This window comes from Dioscorea cayenensis, chromosome 19, assembly GCF_009730915.1.
Source record: "Dioscorea cayenensis subsp. rotundata cultivar TDr96_F1 chromosome 19, TDr96_F1_v2_PseudoChromosome.rev07_lg8_w22 25.fasta, whole genome shotgun sequence".
In the NCBI taxonomy this organism is placed as follows: Eukaryota; Viridiplantae; Streptophyta; class Magnoliopsida; order Dioscoreales; family Dioscoreaceae; genus Dioscorea; species Dioscorea cayenensis.
Genome location: NC_052489.1, coordinates 9,577,742 through 9,595,815, shown reverse-complemented (window position 1 = coordinate 9,595,815; position 18,074 = coordinate 9,577,742). Strand labels below are relative to the sequence as shown.

The window sequence follows — 18,074 nt, the reverse complement described above, 5'->3', positions numbered from 1 at the left end:
CCTAATTCTGAATCTCTATTGTTGCATGCTCAGTCAGGGACCACACCCTATTTATAAGAAATCTTTATGGGGCTAATTACAAGTCTGCCCATCATAGATTTGACAATTTTACCCCCAGGAATTCTACACAATATATGATTAATATGTATATCCACACATTTAAAATTAGATAATTAGGTCCAAATTATAAATTGAATCAGATCAGAATTTGGGTCCATTCAAAACTTGAATATAATAAGATATACACAATTATAAACATTAGTTGTGTACATTTACACAACTTATGCACATAAGTACTTATATCCCTACATATTGTGTAGTCCACAACCCAACATCCTGAACATAGCTATGAAAGAACCTCTTAATAGACAACACATAAGTATGTGCCCTCAGTAAATGTCCGAGCTCAATTTCATATGACAATGTCAACAAAGCTGCATAATTGACAATCCTTTACTGGAAACATACCTTACATAATTCCTTGAAATTTACATTGCCAATTGCTGGGTGAAGCAAACATCATAATTTTATGTGAATAATTATTTAATAAAAACGAGTACATCTGATGCAAACATTAATTACTAAAATAGTTTTTTACTGCAAGTACGGAAGATAATTTTCGAAAATTTCATCCGTCAAAATCTTGTAGGCTCTTTCCGTAGGGTGAAAAGTATCCCAGAAAACAAATTTAGAAGGATCATCACATGTGGTTTTAGTCAAGCTATTGCACAAGAATGATACTTCGATCGTCCCTGTGCCACAACAACCTTTTGTGGCCTCTTCAAATCCTATAAAAGATAAAAATGTTGTTAACAGTGTAACATAATTAATAAAATGCACAATTAGTTATTCCTCAATTGAAAGATACAAAGAAGTTGGTGGGCAAGGATAGAAATAAAATACCATAAACATGAGGCCGTTGAATAATATCAAGAAGAAGAGGGTAGATATCAATAAATATTATCCTTGTGCCATTAATAAGCATTCCCATTTGAAGGCTATCAATTTCTTCTGAAATTCTTGAATTGAAAAGAGATGCTGCTTCATTCCGAACTGGTACACATTCTCTGGATAATCCTCCTGCTGCTGTTCTCTGTGATGGTACACAACCTATCGGAGGTAGTCCCACAAATCCAATCTTTCGTGCACCTTTTAGGCTCAATTCCTTGAAAATTATGCCAAAAATAAAAAAATAAACAAATGAAAAAATAAATAAATAATTGAAATTTTTAATTAGCTCTGTATAACATTCGTTTCTTATCTTCAAAATAATTGCTAAAAACATGGTGAAGGGATTTTTTTCACAAAAAGTCAAGTTAATAACATGGATGCAAATGTCTACAACTAATCCATATCATCAGATCATAGGCAAAGTGATAAAAACCATACAAAAAAAAAGTAATGAAAGGTTTAATGATCCATATTGTTAGAACCAGTAGTTGATATAAACAATAAAAGAAAACCTCTATTGTCTATTGCATTATATAAAACTCAATAAAAACAATTTCCAATTACGTCGCAAAGTCAATGATAGCTTTATAAAAAATTCAATCTACATGATAGAATTCATACTTTTAAAATGACAGTGTAAATTGGTTTTCTATTTTTTATGTTCATGACAAAATGTGTAATAGATAATCGAAGATACTATTGGATACATTTTGTTGCAAAACAAGTCATAAAAGTAAAAGTTTAGATGATTATTATTATTATTTGGCTTGAAAGTGTCAAGTGGCGTATGTGAATTTGATAAGTTTTGGTTTTTTTTTTCTATAAAGCATATTAATGGCTCCATGTGCTTCCATAATATATGTATATATATATATATATATATAGGAATGAAAGCTACATCAAGTAAAGCTTTCAACAATTAATTAACCCTTTTATAAAAATCTTCAAAAATACAAATATTCATGACCCAAAGACAATCCATTGCTTAGGGGATATTTTACATAATTTCATTATTAAAACTTTCTGCAATATATTATATATAAAACGTATTGTTTTGGTAAATAAGAAAATCAATTAAACAATTAAATTTACGTAAAATTATCTACTATTCAGTTATCACATAAAAACAATAAAAATAGTAAGAAATTTAACCTTAAGAAAGGTTGAGGCAGATGACACCAAAAGTTCAACATATGAAGGAATATCATAGTGTTTTGACCTGAAAGGTGTGGAAAAATAAGTAAGAGCAAAATCAACTGTCCCAGTACACACAATGTAGAGAGCTTCGGAGATGATGCTGTCTGCTTTCTCATCACCGGCTACTCCCCTCAACTTCTCTTTGTACTCATCAAAAAATTTCAACTGTTCTTCCACTGAAAACACGCCCTGCCATCAGAACTACTCACTTAAGAAAAATGTATGTGTGTTAATTAACATTTCATTGGAAATGGAATCTATTTACTATTCACTGACAGCTTAAGTAAGTGAAAGCAATAGTGATTATGCAGTGGGTAACCCCATCTATAGGTGTCTCAATAAAATCATCATGTTTATTACCAAAGAATATTTGGGTGATCTTCTGACAATGGAATCAGCCCAAAACCTCTAAAGTTAATCGCATGAAAATTTTACTCTTGCAGTATTAGAATTTAATTACGGTTGTGTCAATACAATTTAATAAATCCCTTGGTAATTTGTTGAGCTATACGTAAAAGAGGGGTAGCTAGAGTAATAAGGGTTCTCTATTAATTCTTCTTTGGTTTTTGCAACAGCAAGAAGAAATCTGGTCATAGCTCCGTGGAATCGACGAAATTACCAAACCACGTAAACTTTTTTTGCAATTATTTTTTGAATATTCTTTTTTCCTTTTTAGGATTTTGTATATATTGCTTCAATTCTTCATGTAATACATGTAATTAGGAAGCAAAAAAGCCAATTATGTGAGCAAGGTAAAAAAAAACTTTATTTAGTTAACTACTAATCTTACGGTTTATCCAATATTTATTTAATGGGTTAGGATTGCAACGATAAGGTTTACAAGTTAGAAATTTCTTTTAAAAAAAACCTGTATCAAATGTTGGCTAAGTAATAAAAATAAATATCACCATTGACCATAAATATCGCCATTGACCATAAATAAAAAAATATTATAATGCTTCAAATATAATATTTGAATTCGTAATAATTGTTTTTAAGGCATACTTTGTATTATTTTAATTATATAAACTAAGCAAATCATCGAACACATTTGATTTTTAATCAAAGAAATCAATTTTTGTTTTTTCCAATGTTTTAAAACCCGGGTTGGCCAGGCCGGTTCAACCGAACTCCGCCAAGCAACCAAGTTGAGCCATATAAAAACCCAGGGTAAAGTATTGACCTGGTTGACCCAACTGAGTACTTGGTGAACTGGTGACCGGGCTCAATCAAACGGGATTAACCCAAGTATATATATTATTATATTTTTAAAGTAAAAATTTTAAATAAATAAATTTATAAGTACATGAGGGTTATGTATAAAATTTACTTCAAAGCAAAACTTAATGTATGATTCCTAAGTTTTATTTATTACATTGTATTGTGAAACTTAAAAGCTTGTATTGTGTTTTTTTTAATTATTATATTATATTTTGTTTGAATTTGTATTTTAAATTATATTAGGTTATTATGAGTTGGATTTTATTTAGGGTATTAAATTAATAGTTATAAATTATAAGAAAAACTATTTGTTTGTTGAATTTTTGTATTGTTTTTTTTAAATTTTATTAATTTATAATATATTATTTTTTATATTTATATATAATTAAATTTATAAAAAATATATATTATATTTATGACCGGATCAACCCTAATTTGATCATTAACCCATGGCCTAGAAGCCTTTCTAAGTCATACTCGGGTCAGGTTTTAAAACATTGGGTTTCCCTAAAAAGTAAATGTTACAGTCAACTTACACAATTTGCATGTACTCTTTGGTGTAACTAATGGTGGTCTTTAGACAGTAGACTAGTAGTTATCTTTATTTGATATTCAAACATTAACAGTTACAGTTACAGTTACAGTTATAATAAAAATTCATGTGTTTTGTTTGTTTTATGGTATACATATATTTTTCAAGATTTTCATTTTGCATTATGTTTTGCTGCTTAATATTGTAACTCTATAAATTTTAAATTATATTCATTTATGAGGTTTTATGTATAGAAAGCAAAATGAAAGAGACAGAGAGAGAGAACCGAAATAGAATCAGTGAGTGTGTCATATCCGGAGCCAGAAGATGCTAAGCTAACACCAGTAATGATGTCATTTGGCTCAAGTTCAACTCCAACAAAAGGTGGCAAATACTCTTTGATTCCAAGTCCTGAAACTGAATTATCACCTCTATTTATTAATACTTTTATAATGAGATCAAGAATAAGATAGAAAAGAAATTTTAACATTTATAAATATAACTAAGAACAAAAACAAAATAGTACCAAGAAAATCTCCGGGGATTTTTCCATTGGAAAAACGGCCACTAGGAAAATGGCCCGGAAAGTCTTGTCCGTAGGGAGGATAATTGGCTTTGGCTGGGGTTTTGAGATTATTGTTGTTGCCAGGATCAACAATAGAGTCTCCGAAGACGATGACTGCTGGGACTACAGGTGCATTTTGAGTTGTGGCGGAGTTGAGCAAATTTGCAAGGTGGATGAGGGCCAAGAGAAGACTTGCTATGCATTTCATTCTCTCTAGCTCTTTTTCTCTCTCGTCTCTTTTAACTCTAAATGACTTCTTTTGTGATGATGTACTAACTCATCCATGTCTATTTATAGAAGTAACCAAGTGCCCTTTGAGTAGAGAAATTTAATGAAGTCATAGTTTGGAGAATGTGGTTGATTGGTTATATACTCTCAAAAGTATGTGTATATATATATATATATATATATTATTGTTTAATATACAGGTGAAGGAAAAAAAAATTATTACTTTATGATCACTCTTATAATAAAAGAAAAAAAATATTTTTAATCTCAATAATTTTGCTGTATTTGTTAAATATGGATTGTTATTAATTTCCAAACAAATGCATTGACATGTATTTGTGGGGTAAACTTTTGTTGGAAATTGGCTGCATTTCCCAATGATATATCTAAACATTAATCTATCAACTTTTATTCAAAAAATTAATAATTAAATGAATATATTTATAATTAGTTTGAAATGAAATAATTATTATCAATATACACTAAATATATTAAATGGGGAGGGATTGATCCTATATGTTTTACTAAATATGATTATAACCCATTTTAGAGTACTATGCATATTCCCGCCTGAGATAATTTCTTTTAACTTTTTTAACATTTTAACATAGTTTATATTGGTTATAAAATTGTTTCCCTATTTAATGGTATCAAAATCATAGCTTATACCATCCGCGATATATTTAGTGCTTTTAACCTTTTCTTTGTGGACCTATTTTTCCTTGGGTTGCTCTAGTATTAATTTTGGAATGGAATGAACTAGAATGAGCATTCTAATATCCATTCTAATGATAATAGGAGTCATAATCCATTCCTAGCTAAAGATTGGCCTGAAGTGGGAAGGGAATTTTATTATTTAAAAAAAATTTTAATGAATTATTTTTTTAATAAAATAGATAAATCACTTTTTATACTGATATATAAAAGATTCAACTCCAGACCTCCAACATAAAACTTTCATTCATCCTTACCGTTGTATTATACCCATGTTGGTAAACTCATAAGTTTATACAATTTTTGTTTTTTTTAAAGATTTTGTAATATTTATTTATAGTAAAATTTTTATTTAGAATATAATAATTTGGTTAGTACATTAAAATTTTTTATACATTAAAATTTTTGACGATAATACATTATATATTTTTTATTATCAATTAAAATTTTTAATGAAAATATAGTTTTTTTAATGTACTTATAATTATAATCACCAATTCCATTCCTACCTACCGAACGGCACCTTAATGTGTAATTAATATTTTGGATGTGACAGAAATACTTCTAATTAATTCAAACCTAATTGTTTTGCAAATAAATGGTGTTGTTATCTTTCATCTTTTATATCATCATTTCAAATTTTTAATTTGTTAAATATTTTTATTAAGGTTAGTGTGAAGACTTTTATTGTTTGTTAATTTATTCATCGATCTGAAGAAATCACAACGATTGTGATTTGACATAATTTAAAATATATAATTATTTTACTTACACCTGTTGATGAAATGAAGAGACACATCAACATAAAATAGTAATCTGATTTTTACTTTTAGTTTATTGATTTTTTTCTTGTTCTTTCCTAAACAAACGAAATGCAAACTACATTTTTCCTACAGAAATGAATAAATTACAATTCTGTCTTAATTTTAAAATCCGAGATTATCCCTTAAATTAAAACCTAAATTTTTTTTGAAGTCAAACTTCTTTTCATTCTTATTGAGTTTTAGATATATATAACTATAGAGCAGCATAAGTAATCACAATATTTGAACTCACTCCACATGGTTTTAACCCAACCAGTCGTCATGCAAACCAAATCTCTAAATCATGCTTTCTTTAGCAACAAACTTGGTTGTTGAATATGAAGTTACATGTTTTCTAAGATCAATGTCACTTCCAATTCTCTACGCATTTAATGATATGTTCATCTTATTTCAAAGCCAGTTTTTTTGACAAAAACCCATCAGCTGTACAAAGCATGTAAAAAAAAAGGGGCATGAACCATGGAAGGAAATAAAAGATGAAGGTGTTACATAAGGACCACCACCCTAACTTCTATATAACTGTAGTTATGGAGAAGTTAGGGTGATGGGTCCCTATATAATATAGTATCAGAGTTGGGTCCCATATCGATATCGGGCTAGGATCTTGGGTCCTACATCCGCTGTGGGCCCAAGTGGGGTGTTGGGACGTAGTGGCTCAGGTCCATAGTCTCACATCGCCTGTGAGACCAATTCTCTCTAGCTTTATATACCCTTACCAAACTTTCCCCACAACTACAGTTTGAGGGAAGGATTGGCTTAGGATATATAAGGCTAGGGAGATTGGCTCTCACAGGCGATGTGGGACTATGGACCAGGTTAACCACTGCGTCCAAACACGCCCCCTGGGCCCACAGTGGATGTGGGACCCAAGATCCTAGTTACGGCCGATCGGAACAGTAGCTCTGATACCCTGTTAATACATGGACTCACCACCCTAACTTCTCCATAACTGCAGTTGTGGGGAAGGTTTGGTAAGGGTATATGAAGCTAGAGAGAATTGGTCTCACAGGCGATGTGGGACTATGGACATGAACCACTACGTCCAACACCCCCATGAGCCCACAGCGGATGTGGGACCCAAGATCCTAGCTCATCCAAGGCACAGCCCCGTATCGACGTGGGACCCAGCTCTGATACCATGTTACATAGGAACTCACCACCCTAACTTCTCCATAACTGCAGTTAGAGCGAAGGATTAGCTTAGGATATATAAGGCTAGGGAGATTGGCTTTTACAGGCGATGTGGGACTATGGATCAGGTTAACCACTGCGTCCCAACAGAAAAAGCACAAGTAGTTTTTAAAGATTTAAAATAATTTGAAAGTAGGAACTTAGACTTAAATAATTAGGATCTCATTTCCCTGAATTTAGGAATTTAAATTTATTTGTCATAATAATTGTTTGATGTAATAATTTATTATTTTCCTTGTGATTTATCTATTTGTATTTTTTTGTTTATGGTCATTAATTCTTTATTGTTCATTTTATCTTGCAATGTATGACTTCAGATGACTTAAATTACAATAAATAACTATTATTCACTATGTGAAAAGTATATATATATATATATATATCATGATAAACAACCCTCAACACTTGTTCTTTATCTATTATATATGTACGCGTAGTTTCAACAATGCATGAGTGTGTGACAAGATCTCCCCACGCTAAGTCTACGGTAATGTCTTCATCAAAATAAGAATAGCTAATGAAAATGTTCATTTTCTTTAATAACTTTGCATTGAATAAACAAGGTAGATTCAAAAGAGTTAAAAGCATTTGTCAATGAATAAACAGGCTTAATTAATTAAACAAATAACACGCATGCATCAATATAGTCGGTTGATGCAATGGAGTTATAATTCATCAATTAATTAGTAGCATCCATGACCACGGTCCACCGGGCCCTTGAATGCAAGTCCTTTGGAGACTTGCTACCTAATAGATTTTATGATGAATGGATCATTAAGACCAGCCGAAAATTTTGTGTTGTACAGTAATATTTTGTTTGGTTGGAGTATTACATTTGAATATGATATTTCTGAATTAGTTAAGAGAAATAAATGATATTTTTGTCAACTAATGTGATATATTTTTTTTATTAGTTAATAGGTAAGTGTGAAATATACGAACAATAAAATGACATAAATACCTTTAAAATTGTTAATTTAATGCTCTCAAAAACTTTTTGCCAACTAATTTATTCCAAAAAAAATAAATATATAAAAAAATTTTATAATTAAAACTAATTTATAAAAATATTACTACTTACAAAAAGATAGAAATTAAAGCTTATAATTATATTTTGACATATAACTTAATAAAAAATAATACAAGAAATAATTACTCCAAAATTACAAATTTTTTTATTGGAATTTAACTGAGCTGGTGGAGTATTTTTAGTTTTGATAAATGACTTAATCATGAAATATTTAATGAGGTAGAGAGCCATAAAGATAGCTCATTGTTTTAAGTTGTTTCATCCAATGAAACATATAGCTCAGTGACATAATTTTGGGAATTTGGATGGTGTCTAATTGGGATAATCATAGTACCCACACTAATACCAAAACCTGGTTGGGGTTTAGAATAGTAGGGTCAAGATTTTGAAGTTTGAAATCAGTTCAACCATTAAAGTTTTATATATATATATATTTTTATAAATTTAATTATAAGTAATCAAAATAAATTTTAAAATTTTTAATTCTTAATTATTAGTAATAAAAATAAATATTTTAATTTTTTAATTGATGATAGAGATTTATCAATAATATTGGAGAAAATAATTGTACACGTTACATGATTAGATTTTTTGATAAGTAGCACAATCTAATCCTCATATGGTAAAATCTTAATACATGTTAATCTCGTAGGAGAGATTATACCTCCAAAAGTAGCAAAGTGCTTCTACTCGTCTAACGAAGAAAATGGAATTTTTAATGACAATGAAAACTAGCCTTGCACATGATATAAGGGAATGACTTTCTTGAAGGCAACAAAGCAAGCCCACCCAATGATGTCCTGATGTTTTCCATAAGGAACCAATAGATAGTGAGTAGGGACATCACTATGTGCTGATGCCAACCTAACATACAGAAAGGGAGAAGAACCACTCGTTTAAAGAGTGTGGGTAGATGATAAGCATATCATTGTATACATTTGCAGATTATAAATCGTTGTAATTAGCTTGTCTTCCAGCATGAATTATACTACTTTGGTATTTTGAATGAACAAGTATTCAAGTTCTTGGGATCAAAAGAATGAAAGTTGGAGTGAAATAGTTAGCAATGCACAACGTCCCATGAAGATTATAGCTAGATATACCTATGCTTTGGGCGTGCTAACCAATTTCTATTACTACAACAGTTATAATTTTTAGTGACAATTTTTTTTTATCACTTATGACATTATTGTTTAAATTAATTGTGTATGTTTTTGTCACTATTATAATGATAATTGTGATAATGTGATAATGTAGTATATGCCATAATTAAATCGTCACTATTAATATATTAAAAGTGGTAAAATTTCTTTTGTGGCGAAAGCGTTTTCTGCCACTTAACATTTATTTTTTATTACAATAATTTTATCACAAAAAATTCAAGTTAATTGTCACTGGATTAGTTATGATATCTGATTATTTTATTAATATTACAATTTCAATTGTGACAATTTAGCATCTATCACAATTACGCATCTTATCTTTTTTGTCAACAATTTTAGATACTAAAAAAATTCAAATATGCAGTGTCTACTGAATGTCGTCGTAAAAATAATATATAGTCTTTTATAAATTTGTATTGGTTGTAAATATTATATTCTTAATAAAATATTGAAATGTCTATTTTTCCTACCTAATCTCAAGATTTATGTATAGATTTTTTAAAAATTTATTAGGTATTTTAAGTAATTACATATAAAATTTAAAAGGTTTTTAAAATTATAATTTACCCAATACTTAAATTTTATATTACAAGACTTAGAAAACAAGCATTTAATTTGGATCATACCTAGGATTTATAGTGTTAGAGAAAATTTTAAAATTTAAAATTTAAATTTAATAGATATTTACATAATCTCACAAAACAAAATTTGGATAATATAGATTTTTTGTAAAAAATAAATTTTAAAAAGATATATATCCTCAATGATCTTAACATATAAAAGGAATAAGCGAAGATGGTGAAGCCTTGAGTAATTATGTGCCTATGGAGATCGGCGGCAAGAGTTTGGTTTTATTTGATTCGGAGAACCAAAGTGACTCAACTAGCTCAAGATGTAGAAGTATATCATTGATGGTCATACAATTTGCTTCTTTTCCTTTTCTTAAATTATTTTGCTTAGTTTATGTAATGGATAAGAGATAATTGTTGTTTTATTTTATCTTTTTCATCTTCAAAGTTAGGTTTATTGGATCTTTTTAAAGATGGTCATTTGCTAGTGCTTTCTTTTTTGGCACTTAAATCTTACGTTCATAGTAAGAAAATGTTGTTTAGATTTTGATTGTGTGGTTTTTTTTTTATTAATTTTTTAATCCATTTAAACAAATCAAGCCAAATGCAACATGGAATTTTTCTCTTCTCAATTGTGAAGAAATAATGATTTAAAAGTTGTAATTAAATTATAATTTTTGAAAAATTTAAAATTATATTATTAGATTCTTATTTTTTTTTTAAATATGTACAATAAGCATTAAGAAGAAGAGAGAACAAAATTTAAGTCCCAATAAAAGAATTAAATTCTAGCAGAAATTGATGCTAAAAAAACAAAAAAAATAAAGATTCAAATGAATAACGGAGTACTTCATCTCCAAATTTACATTAGAGAATCGTTTAATATAATTTTATTATTTCATTTTAGATATTTAAATTTCCAATTTTATATATTCGAAATAAGAATTTGTACTTTTTAGTTATACTTATCTATTTTTACATGATATTTAATGCTTTTATTTTCTTGTGTGAAAATATTTTACCACTATAAATTTGTTTTTTTTTTGTGACAAAAAAATTGTCTAAGATGTAACTTTATATTTATCACAAAAAAATTTATTCTTGGGCAACACTTATTATATTAGTGACAAAATTGGTGTAACATATAATTTTTATTTAGTGATAATATTATTATTAAATTAATAATTTTATTTGTGACAATAATAAAAACATGATACTATCTCTAAATTGCATTAATGACGAAGTATTGATCACCAATAAAAATATTACTTTTGTAAAAATAATTGTTATTATTTCGAATCATTTTAGTGTCAATGATGTCACAATAAAATGAACTATTGTGATCACTTTATTCTTCACTATTTTGTATTTTTGTGTCAACAAAATTATCACAAATAGAAATTTTTTTTGTGATAATATAGTTTTATTACAAATAATAATGTTTTTATTGACAACACTTTTGTCAAAAAATTTTGAGTATTTGTGGCCACATGTTTTTATCACGAATATTGAAGCTTTTATTGACAATAATTTGGTCACAAATTTTTTTGTGTAATTGTGGTCAAATTCTTAAAATGGTCATTATTATATTTGCTATAAAAGTATTTGTGACGAGAAGTGACGACCTAAAAAATTGGCGACTATTAATACTAGTGACAAAAATTACTGCTTTTAGTAATGCCTTTGTGACAACGCCCCTTCAGTGTGACCCACAAGTGCATATGTTTGTCGAAGTAATAAATCCCAGGCGAGTGGGTATCGTATCCACAGAGAATAGTGAGTAGAAACACAACAATTGCTATCTAACTATGATGAAAATGAATCAATGGTAGTGTGAATAAAATCATTATGAAAAGCACTAAAAGAAATAAGAAAGAGAGGCACGATAAAGTGAGAGGAAAGGCAATCGATAGAAAGTGGGGCACTCGGACATTGCTGCCCCTAGGGTTATTGCTTCAAGTGCAAGACCAACAATTATGCCTCCTAACTGATGCTTAATGAGTCGTGAAAATCCTAAAATACACGGTTCCAAACCTAAGGTCAACCGTGACTAACTCTACACTATGCCCGGGCGGAGAAATCACTCAGTCTCAACACCTCACACTGTGTACAATTGAAAGAAGCTCTAGGGATTCCAAGTGATAAACCCTATTCCTATATGTATATCTAACCCTTTGGTCCAGGCGAAACACACCTAGTTACAATTAAGCCCCAGATACTAATGATTACTTCAACACTTCACTCTGTTGCTCATGCAACTAAGTCCCAACGGAGTTCCTCTCTTAGCACTTCACTCTATTGTGACTGTAAAGAACTCTAGGAACATGGAGATAGGATAAATCACACCGGAGGGGAAAGGGGATGCTACACTACCTCTTGACTCACCCTCTTAACTATCCTAGCATTGTCTAACCCTCATGGTGTGTCACTCATCTACAAGGGCTACCAAGATGGACTCTCAACCCTAGTGTCACTGTAAGGGAGAAATCGTTCAACAAGCATTCAAGATTGGAACTCAATTAAAGACATCAATTAAGGAAAGCATAATAAAAAGTCAATAAAACAATAACATCTTAGGGTTTACAAGTCCAAGTACCCACTAGGGGGTTTAGCTCTCCATGGAGCAAGATACAATCAATAATGAAATCGAAAATAAAAACATGTAATCCATAGGAAAACCCCCTTGATATTCGTGTCGATGGTCTTGTGGAGTACCCGCATCCTCTCCAAAGTTCCCCTTGTTAAGCCTAGGGCATACCTCGCCGGATCTGTGCCGATGAAAGCTCCCCCAATAACTGTCTTCCAAGAGAAATGCAGTGTAAAATGCTACAGTCCCTGCAACAGTACTCCGCCATAATACTCCTGAATCCACACTTTTCATCGAGGCAACATAAACGGGCACACGTCTATGCCGTAGATGGCATCGCTTCTTCAATAAAATGACATATTGGTGAAGATATTGTTAACATTGCACAAGTCAGAATACACAAATGTGACTGCCTTTGTGCGGCCAAACCATGTAATTGCTTGAACGCATGGAGGTTAGCACACATTCACGTATCTTCGATCGCAACTTGTGTCTTCACATTTGTTCACTCCAAGACTTCATCAACAGCGTACAATCGCAATCTACTTTGGCTTCTTTCTTTCATATTTGGCTTCACAACCCTTCATGCACGACAGTTCACAAATACACATGTATTAGCGCTAAAATCTGATAAAAGTAATGCTAATCGTAAGAAAAGAATACTTCGTATTACTAATACACAAGTACTTATCACTTTGGTTATCACTAAAAACATAATTTTATTATACTGTAAAAAGAGTTCAACCTGAAATCTACACAAGAATAAACTGGAGCTTAGCACACCTTAGAGCACAACCATGTAACCAAGATGACGAATGTGCTTCTAAGAGTATGGGCATGTAAAATGTTATGCTGATTTCTAGATATTCAAATTGATGAAGGTTCGAGTCCCGAGTGTCCATGGCAAAGAGCACGGGCTATGCACACTCAAGCATGGGAGTGCACTATTTAATTCCTAAAAAATAAAATCTGAAAGTTAGGTTTTATTTAGGAGCTTTTTTGCAAAAGAATAAGTGGAGGCTAGGGTTTTATTTGTAGATTGAACAGGGGCGATCAAGTAGCAATCCAATACAGTGATATCGGTGTTATATCACAAGATTGAAGATGTGGTCCATCTTCATCAACTTGAGATTCCATCCATTCGAGAGAGAAGAAACATTGAGGGAGTTTTTGTTTTTTCCTTTGTTAATTATGTTAACTCTTTTGGATTATAGTATGAACCATCCTATCATGAGGAGCTAAACCTACCTTTTGTACATTGGATTGGTAAATTTTGAAATGATTTGTAATTTAATTCACTTTTATTCATATTGGCTTATTTGATGTGTTTCTTGTGAATTCTCTATGTATGTTTGGTTGTAATGTGATTGGGTCAGTGAGAGCTTCTAATTACATGTGTGATTTGCATGATTAGGATTAAGAAATCAATATTGCATAGATCTAGCATAGAGAATAAGACCTAGAGATAGTATGTATAGTGAAACCTTCTGGATTATGGTCAAATTTAATATTAGGATTTACAAAACTCTTAATGCTCATAGGGTTAATGAAATAAACGTTTGTGATTAGGAATTATTTGCCTTGAGAAATGGACTAATCTAACTTAGGAGTCAGTATAGTCCAAGAACACTTGATTATTTCCAATATAGGAGTTCATTACACTTGATTCTCAAATTGATCCACATCTAGGGTACTGTTTATCCAATCTGGTATCTTTTCCAATTTTATTGTCTTCATCATAGCCTCATTTTAGATTGGGTAAAATCAATCCTTATCTTCAATTACTCAACTAAATAGTAGATGATCAATTAGTGCTAGGAGTACCAGTCCTTAAGGCATTGACAACCTTGCGTTTAGGGATAAACTCTACTACTTGTAAGACCCATATGTTTACGGATTTTATGTATAACAATTAGTACATCAAAGTTTTAGTGCTGTTACTAGGGACTAATATCCTAGGAAAAAAGGGTTTTATTAACTTGTCCATTAATTTTATTGTTCTTTATACTATTGACGGACAGTTAATGAGTGTGTGTTGTGAACATATGAATATGCAAATAATGTTAAAGTAAGTCCATGAATACCGCAAGTGTACGGGTCATCAAGTAATACCTTGTAGGTGAGCACGAGCATCATATTTCCCCAAGAGCGGTGAGAAACTCCTATTACTTCCTTTTCTCTCAATCAATAGTTTAAACGTTTATGCTACTTCTACAATTTACTAAACAATATAATGGAGGATCATTAAGCACAATTGGAAGGAGTTGGCTAGTTGTATGATAGTTTTCTTGATTGTTACTTATGGTATGCATTGAGTATGACAATCATATTCTAGTATTGGACAGGGGGGAATCAATGGCATAATGGTCTTAATCTCTTGGCAACCAAGTCTAAATCACTAGGAATTTAAGATGGAATCTCTTCTTATCCCAGACTCCTATGTTTGTTTTAAGTACAAGAATTCCTCTAGAAGGGATAAATCAAACCTTAAGCTTAAAAGCCAATCGATCCCTAATCTTGATACATAGCTTTGCATAATCTCTTAGCACATGAATAAATCTAACATGGCATGTGTGTTGTAATGTAGGGGCATATCTTCATCACCACATTAACAAAATAATCATTCAAGAAACATGCAATAAATCACAAAATACTAGATAGATTTATTGAATAATCAGTCAAAGTTCATAAGCAATCATCCAAATACCTAAACATACAATTCCCCTAAAATTGGGGTCCTATGGATCAAGAATAAAGATATGAATAAAAATAGATCCATAAGAACAAAGAATAACATATAAAAAAAAAATTCCTAAACTAACTCCCTCCAATAGATCTCCGAAAGTTGAGGTCAAGAGAATCCCAAGATTTACAAGATTGCGCTAAATCTCTTCAAGCACACTCCTCTAATGATGTACATTGAATATCAATTGGAAAACTCATCAGAATTTGCTGAAATAATGATAAAAGTTGTCTCCCATCACTCATATATCCAGAACTCTGGCCACGCTACCTTATTCGGTAAAAGATCCTCCTGTTAATCAGAAAACCCTAGAGTTTTTATAGTCTCGGGTCTGCCACAGCCTCACCACGGGCGTTGTGATTTCTGTGGTAAGTAAGTTATTGTGTGAGCTCTAAGTCACATCCTGGCATGGCTTCTCTAGGTGTTGTGTGGGTGGATCACGGTCGTGATGGATTCACAACAGCCGTGGTGAGGGCGTTTGTGGCTTCTATGGTTCTCCTAGTGAGTCCACACTACCATGACATGATAATGGCAGTATTAAGAGTGGAAAATGGCCATGGTGAGATGTCACCATGGGTATTGTGAGCCATGGTGAAGCTGTGATTCAACAAATTAGTCTAGTTTGCTTTAAAACACCCCCAAATTCACTTCTTTGGTTCTAAAATAGAATAAAAGGCTGTGGTGAACAAAAAAATAAAATTCCGTACCAATTTGGTGCTAAAAATGTAAAATCTTATGCTAAATGCAATATGAATGATATGGAAATTATACATTTTTAAGCAATTATCAAATATCCCCATAGTTAAGAGTTTTCTTGTCCTAAAGCAATTGGAAAAGATAAAAATGAAAGATGTCTTAAGTGCTTGACTTTAGGCAACAAGAGATGGAGTTTTAGTGGTACAAGGGAACAATCAAATGGCAGGTAACATAGACATGCTCTACAAAGAGTAGTCTACTCTACGGCAACAAATACTCTCCCAAGTGTTGGTGTCTTGGTCCAATATCTTATAGTATAGATTGTGGTGCAAAAACTTTTTAGGGTTTTATTCAGTCTAACTCTAAACTTTACATAACTCTGTATACAAGAATACCCTTTTTTTCATTCATAGTCAAGAGCTTTCACATCTCCTAAGAGGTAGCCTTCCTCCCACTAGGGCATACTTTTGTATCTGACTTATTGGGATCGACTACATACTACAAAGGAGGAGCGTGTTCCTCCTACTGAATATTCTAGGTTTGAAGCATTATCTATCTAACAGGGGAAGCATGTTTCGCTTGCTCCTAGCATGATCGCGCTCAAGTGAAACACGGTCCAAACATGATCATTCTCCCTCCTACTAGAAAATCCAGGTGAGCGATCAACCGATTCGCTCAAAAGCCCAACCGAGGAAGCATGGTTTAAGCACACCTATGCTTAGCCTATGTCGAGCCCGAAATTACCCTTTTAACTCCAGATTTTAGGGTTTCACTCTCATCTTTGTTGGGGGATTCTTCTCTCCACCAGGTGTACTTTGAGGAGAGTGAAGATCAAACTTCACCACACCTTCTAAGGGGATCAAGGACGAGTTGGAGGACAAGGGAAGTAGGGTTAGCATATCAGAGCTCAACTAGGAAGATTATCTTGTGAAGAAGGGAGTCATGTCTACTTCCTTTGGTTCTTTCTCTTTATCTTCCTCATTGTACCAGTCCATGAGGGGCTAACCATCCACGGTGGCCCGGGACGTGAACTATGATGCTTTGTATGCTTTGACTACTTGTTTTTAATGTCTACGGAGTTCTTTTATGTTCTTGTGTTAAATCTTGTGTTTCATAACTTGATGTCTTAGAATGTGCACAGTTGCCTTGGTAAAACTCGATGTCTAGATTACCATAGTTGTGATTACTTGTGTGATTTCAAGTCTCGATGTGTTTGAAATGCATAGTTATCTTGGCAAAACTTGGTGTACTTGAGAACCATAGATGCAACATTGCTTGTGAGCGCACACTCGAACTTTAGAATATACTTGGTAGTCTTTAGAAGCAAGTCAGTATGCTATAGCTCATAGGAATCTTCTCGGGGCATTGCTCTCTTGTTGTTAAAATCTCCATCCTAATCACCCGACATCGCCATCTATTCTTTTCTTGTTGCTTGTTTCTATTCTTTAAAACAATCAAATTCTTGCTTAACTAGACATCGGAAGAAGAGTTAGTACTTTAAGTCAAGTCCCTGAGGTTCGACAACCCTACCCCTTATGGGGTACCACTTTATTACTTGTTTGTAACTCGTACGCATTCAGTGAGTCATCAAGTTTTTGGACCCGTTATCGGGGCAAATTTTAGGAAAGTTTGGACTCTGGTGATTTAGTATTGTTCATATTGTTCATATTTGTGAATACTTGTTTTTGGTTTCTTTCTTTTTACTTGTGTGAACTTGCATTGATTTATCTTTTCGTGCGTAGGCACGATTGTATGACCCGTGGAAGCACATCTTCTCTACTGGTGAACCCTGATCAGAAGGTTGAGAGGAATTTTAGAAGAAGAATTAGACACATTAACTAGAGTGAGACATGGTCAATGGAG

At 31.8% G+C, this 18,074-nt stretch overlaps 1 protein-coding gene across 1 annotated transcript; it reads right to left on the bottom strand.

Moving 5' to 3' along the window:
• Positions 1 to 425: 425 nt before the first annotated feature.
• LOC120250663 (GDSL esterase/lipase At3g14820-like) lies at positions 426 to 4,726 on the bottom strand. Its single transcript, XM_039259494.1, has 5 exons — positions 4,428 to 4,726; positions 4,188 to 4,318; positions 2,104 to 2,337; positions 904 to 1,165; positions 426 to 788 (listed from the first exon to the last, which is right to left on the bottom strand). The coding sequence occupies exons 1-5, from the start codon at positions 4,672 to 4,674 to the stop codon at positions 595 to 597; spliced, it is 1,068 nt and encodes a 355-aa protein (XP_039115428.1). The 5' UTR covers positions 4,675 to 4,726; the 3' UTR covers positions 426 to 594.
• Positions 4,727 to 18,074: the final 13,348 nt, after the last annotated feature.

What these genes read in the sequence shown, in the direction of transcription:
- LOC120250663 (XM_039259494.1), bottom strand. Translation starts at nt 4,674, where the DNA reads ATGAAATGCATAGCAAGTCTTCTCTTGGCCCTCATCCACCTTGCAAAT. An exon ending in AATCCCCGGAGATTTTCTTG is followed by an intron (nt 4,319 to 4,427) that starts GTACTATTTTGT and finishes GTGATAATTCAG; the next exon opens with TTTCAGGACTTGGAATCAAA. An exon ending in TCAACGGCCTCATGTTTATG is followed by an intron (nt 789 to 903) that starts GTATTTTATTTC and finishes TATCTTTTATAG; the next exon opens with GATTTGAAGAGGCCACAAAA.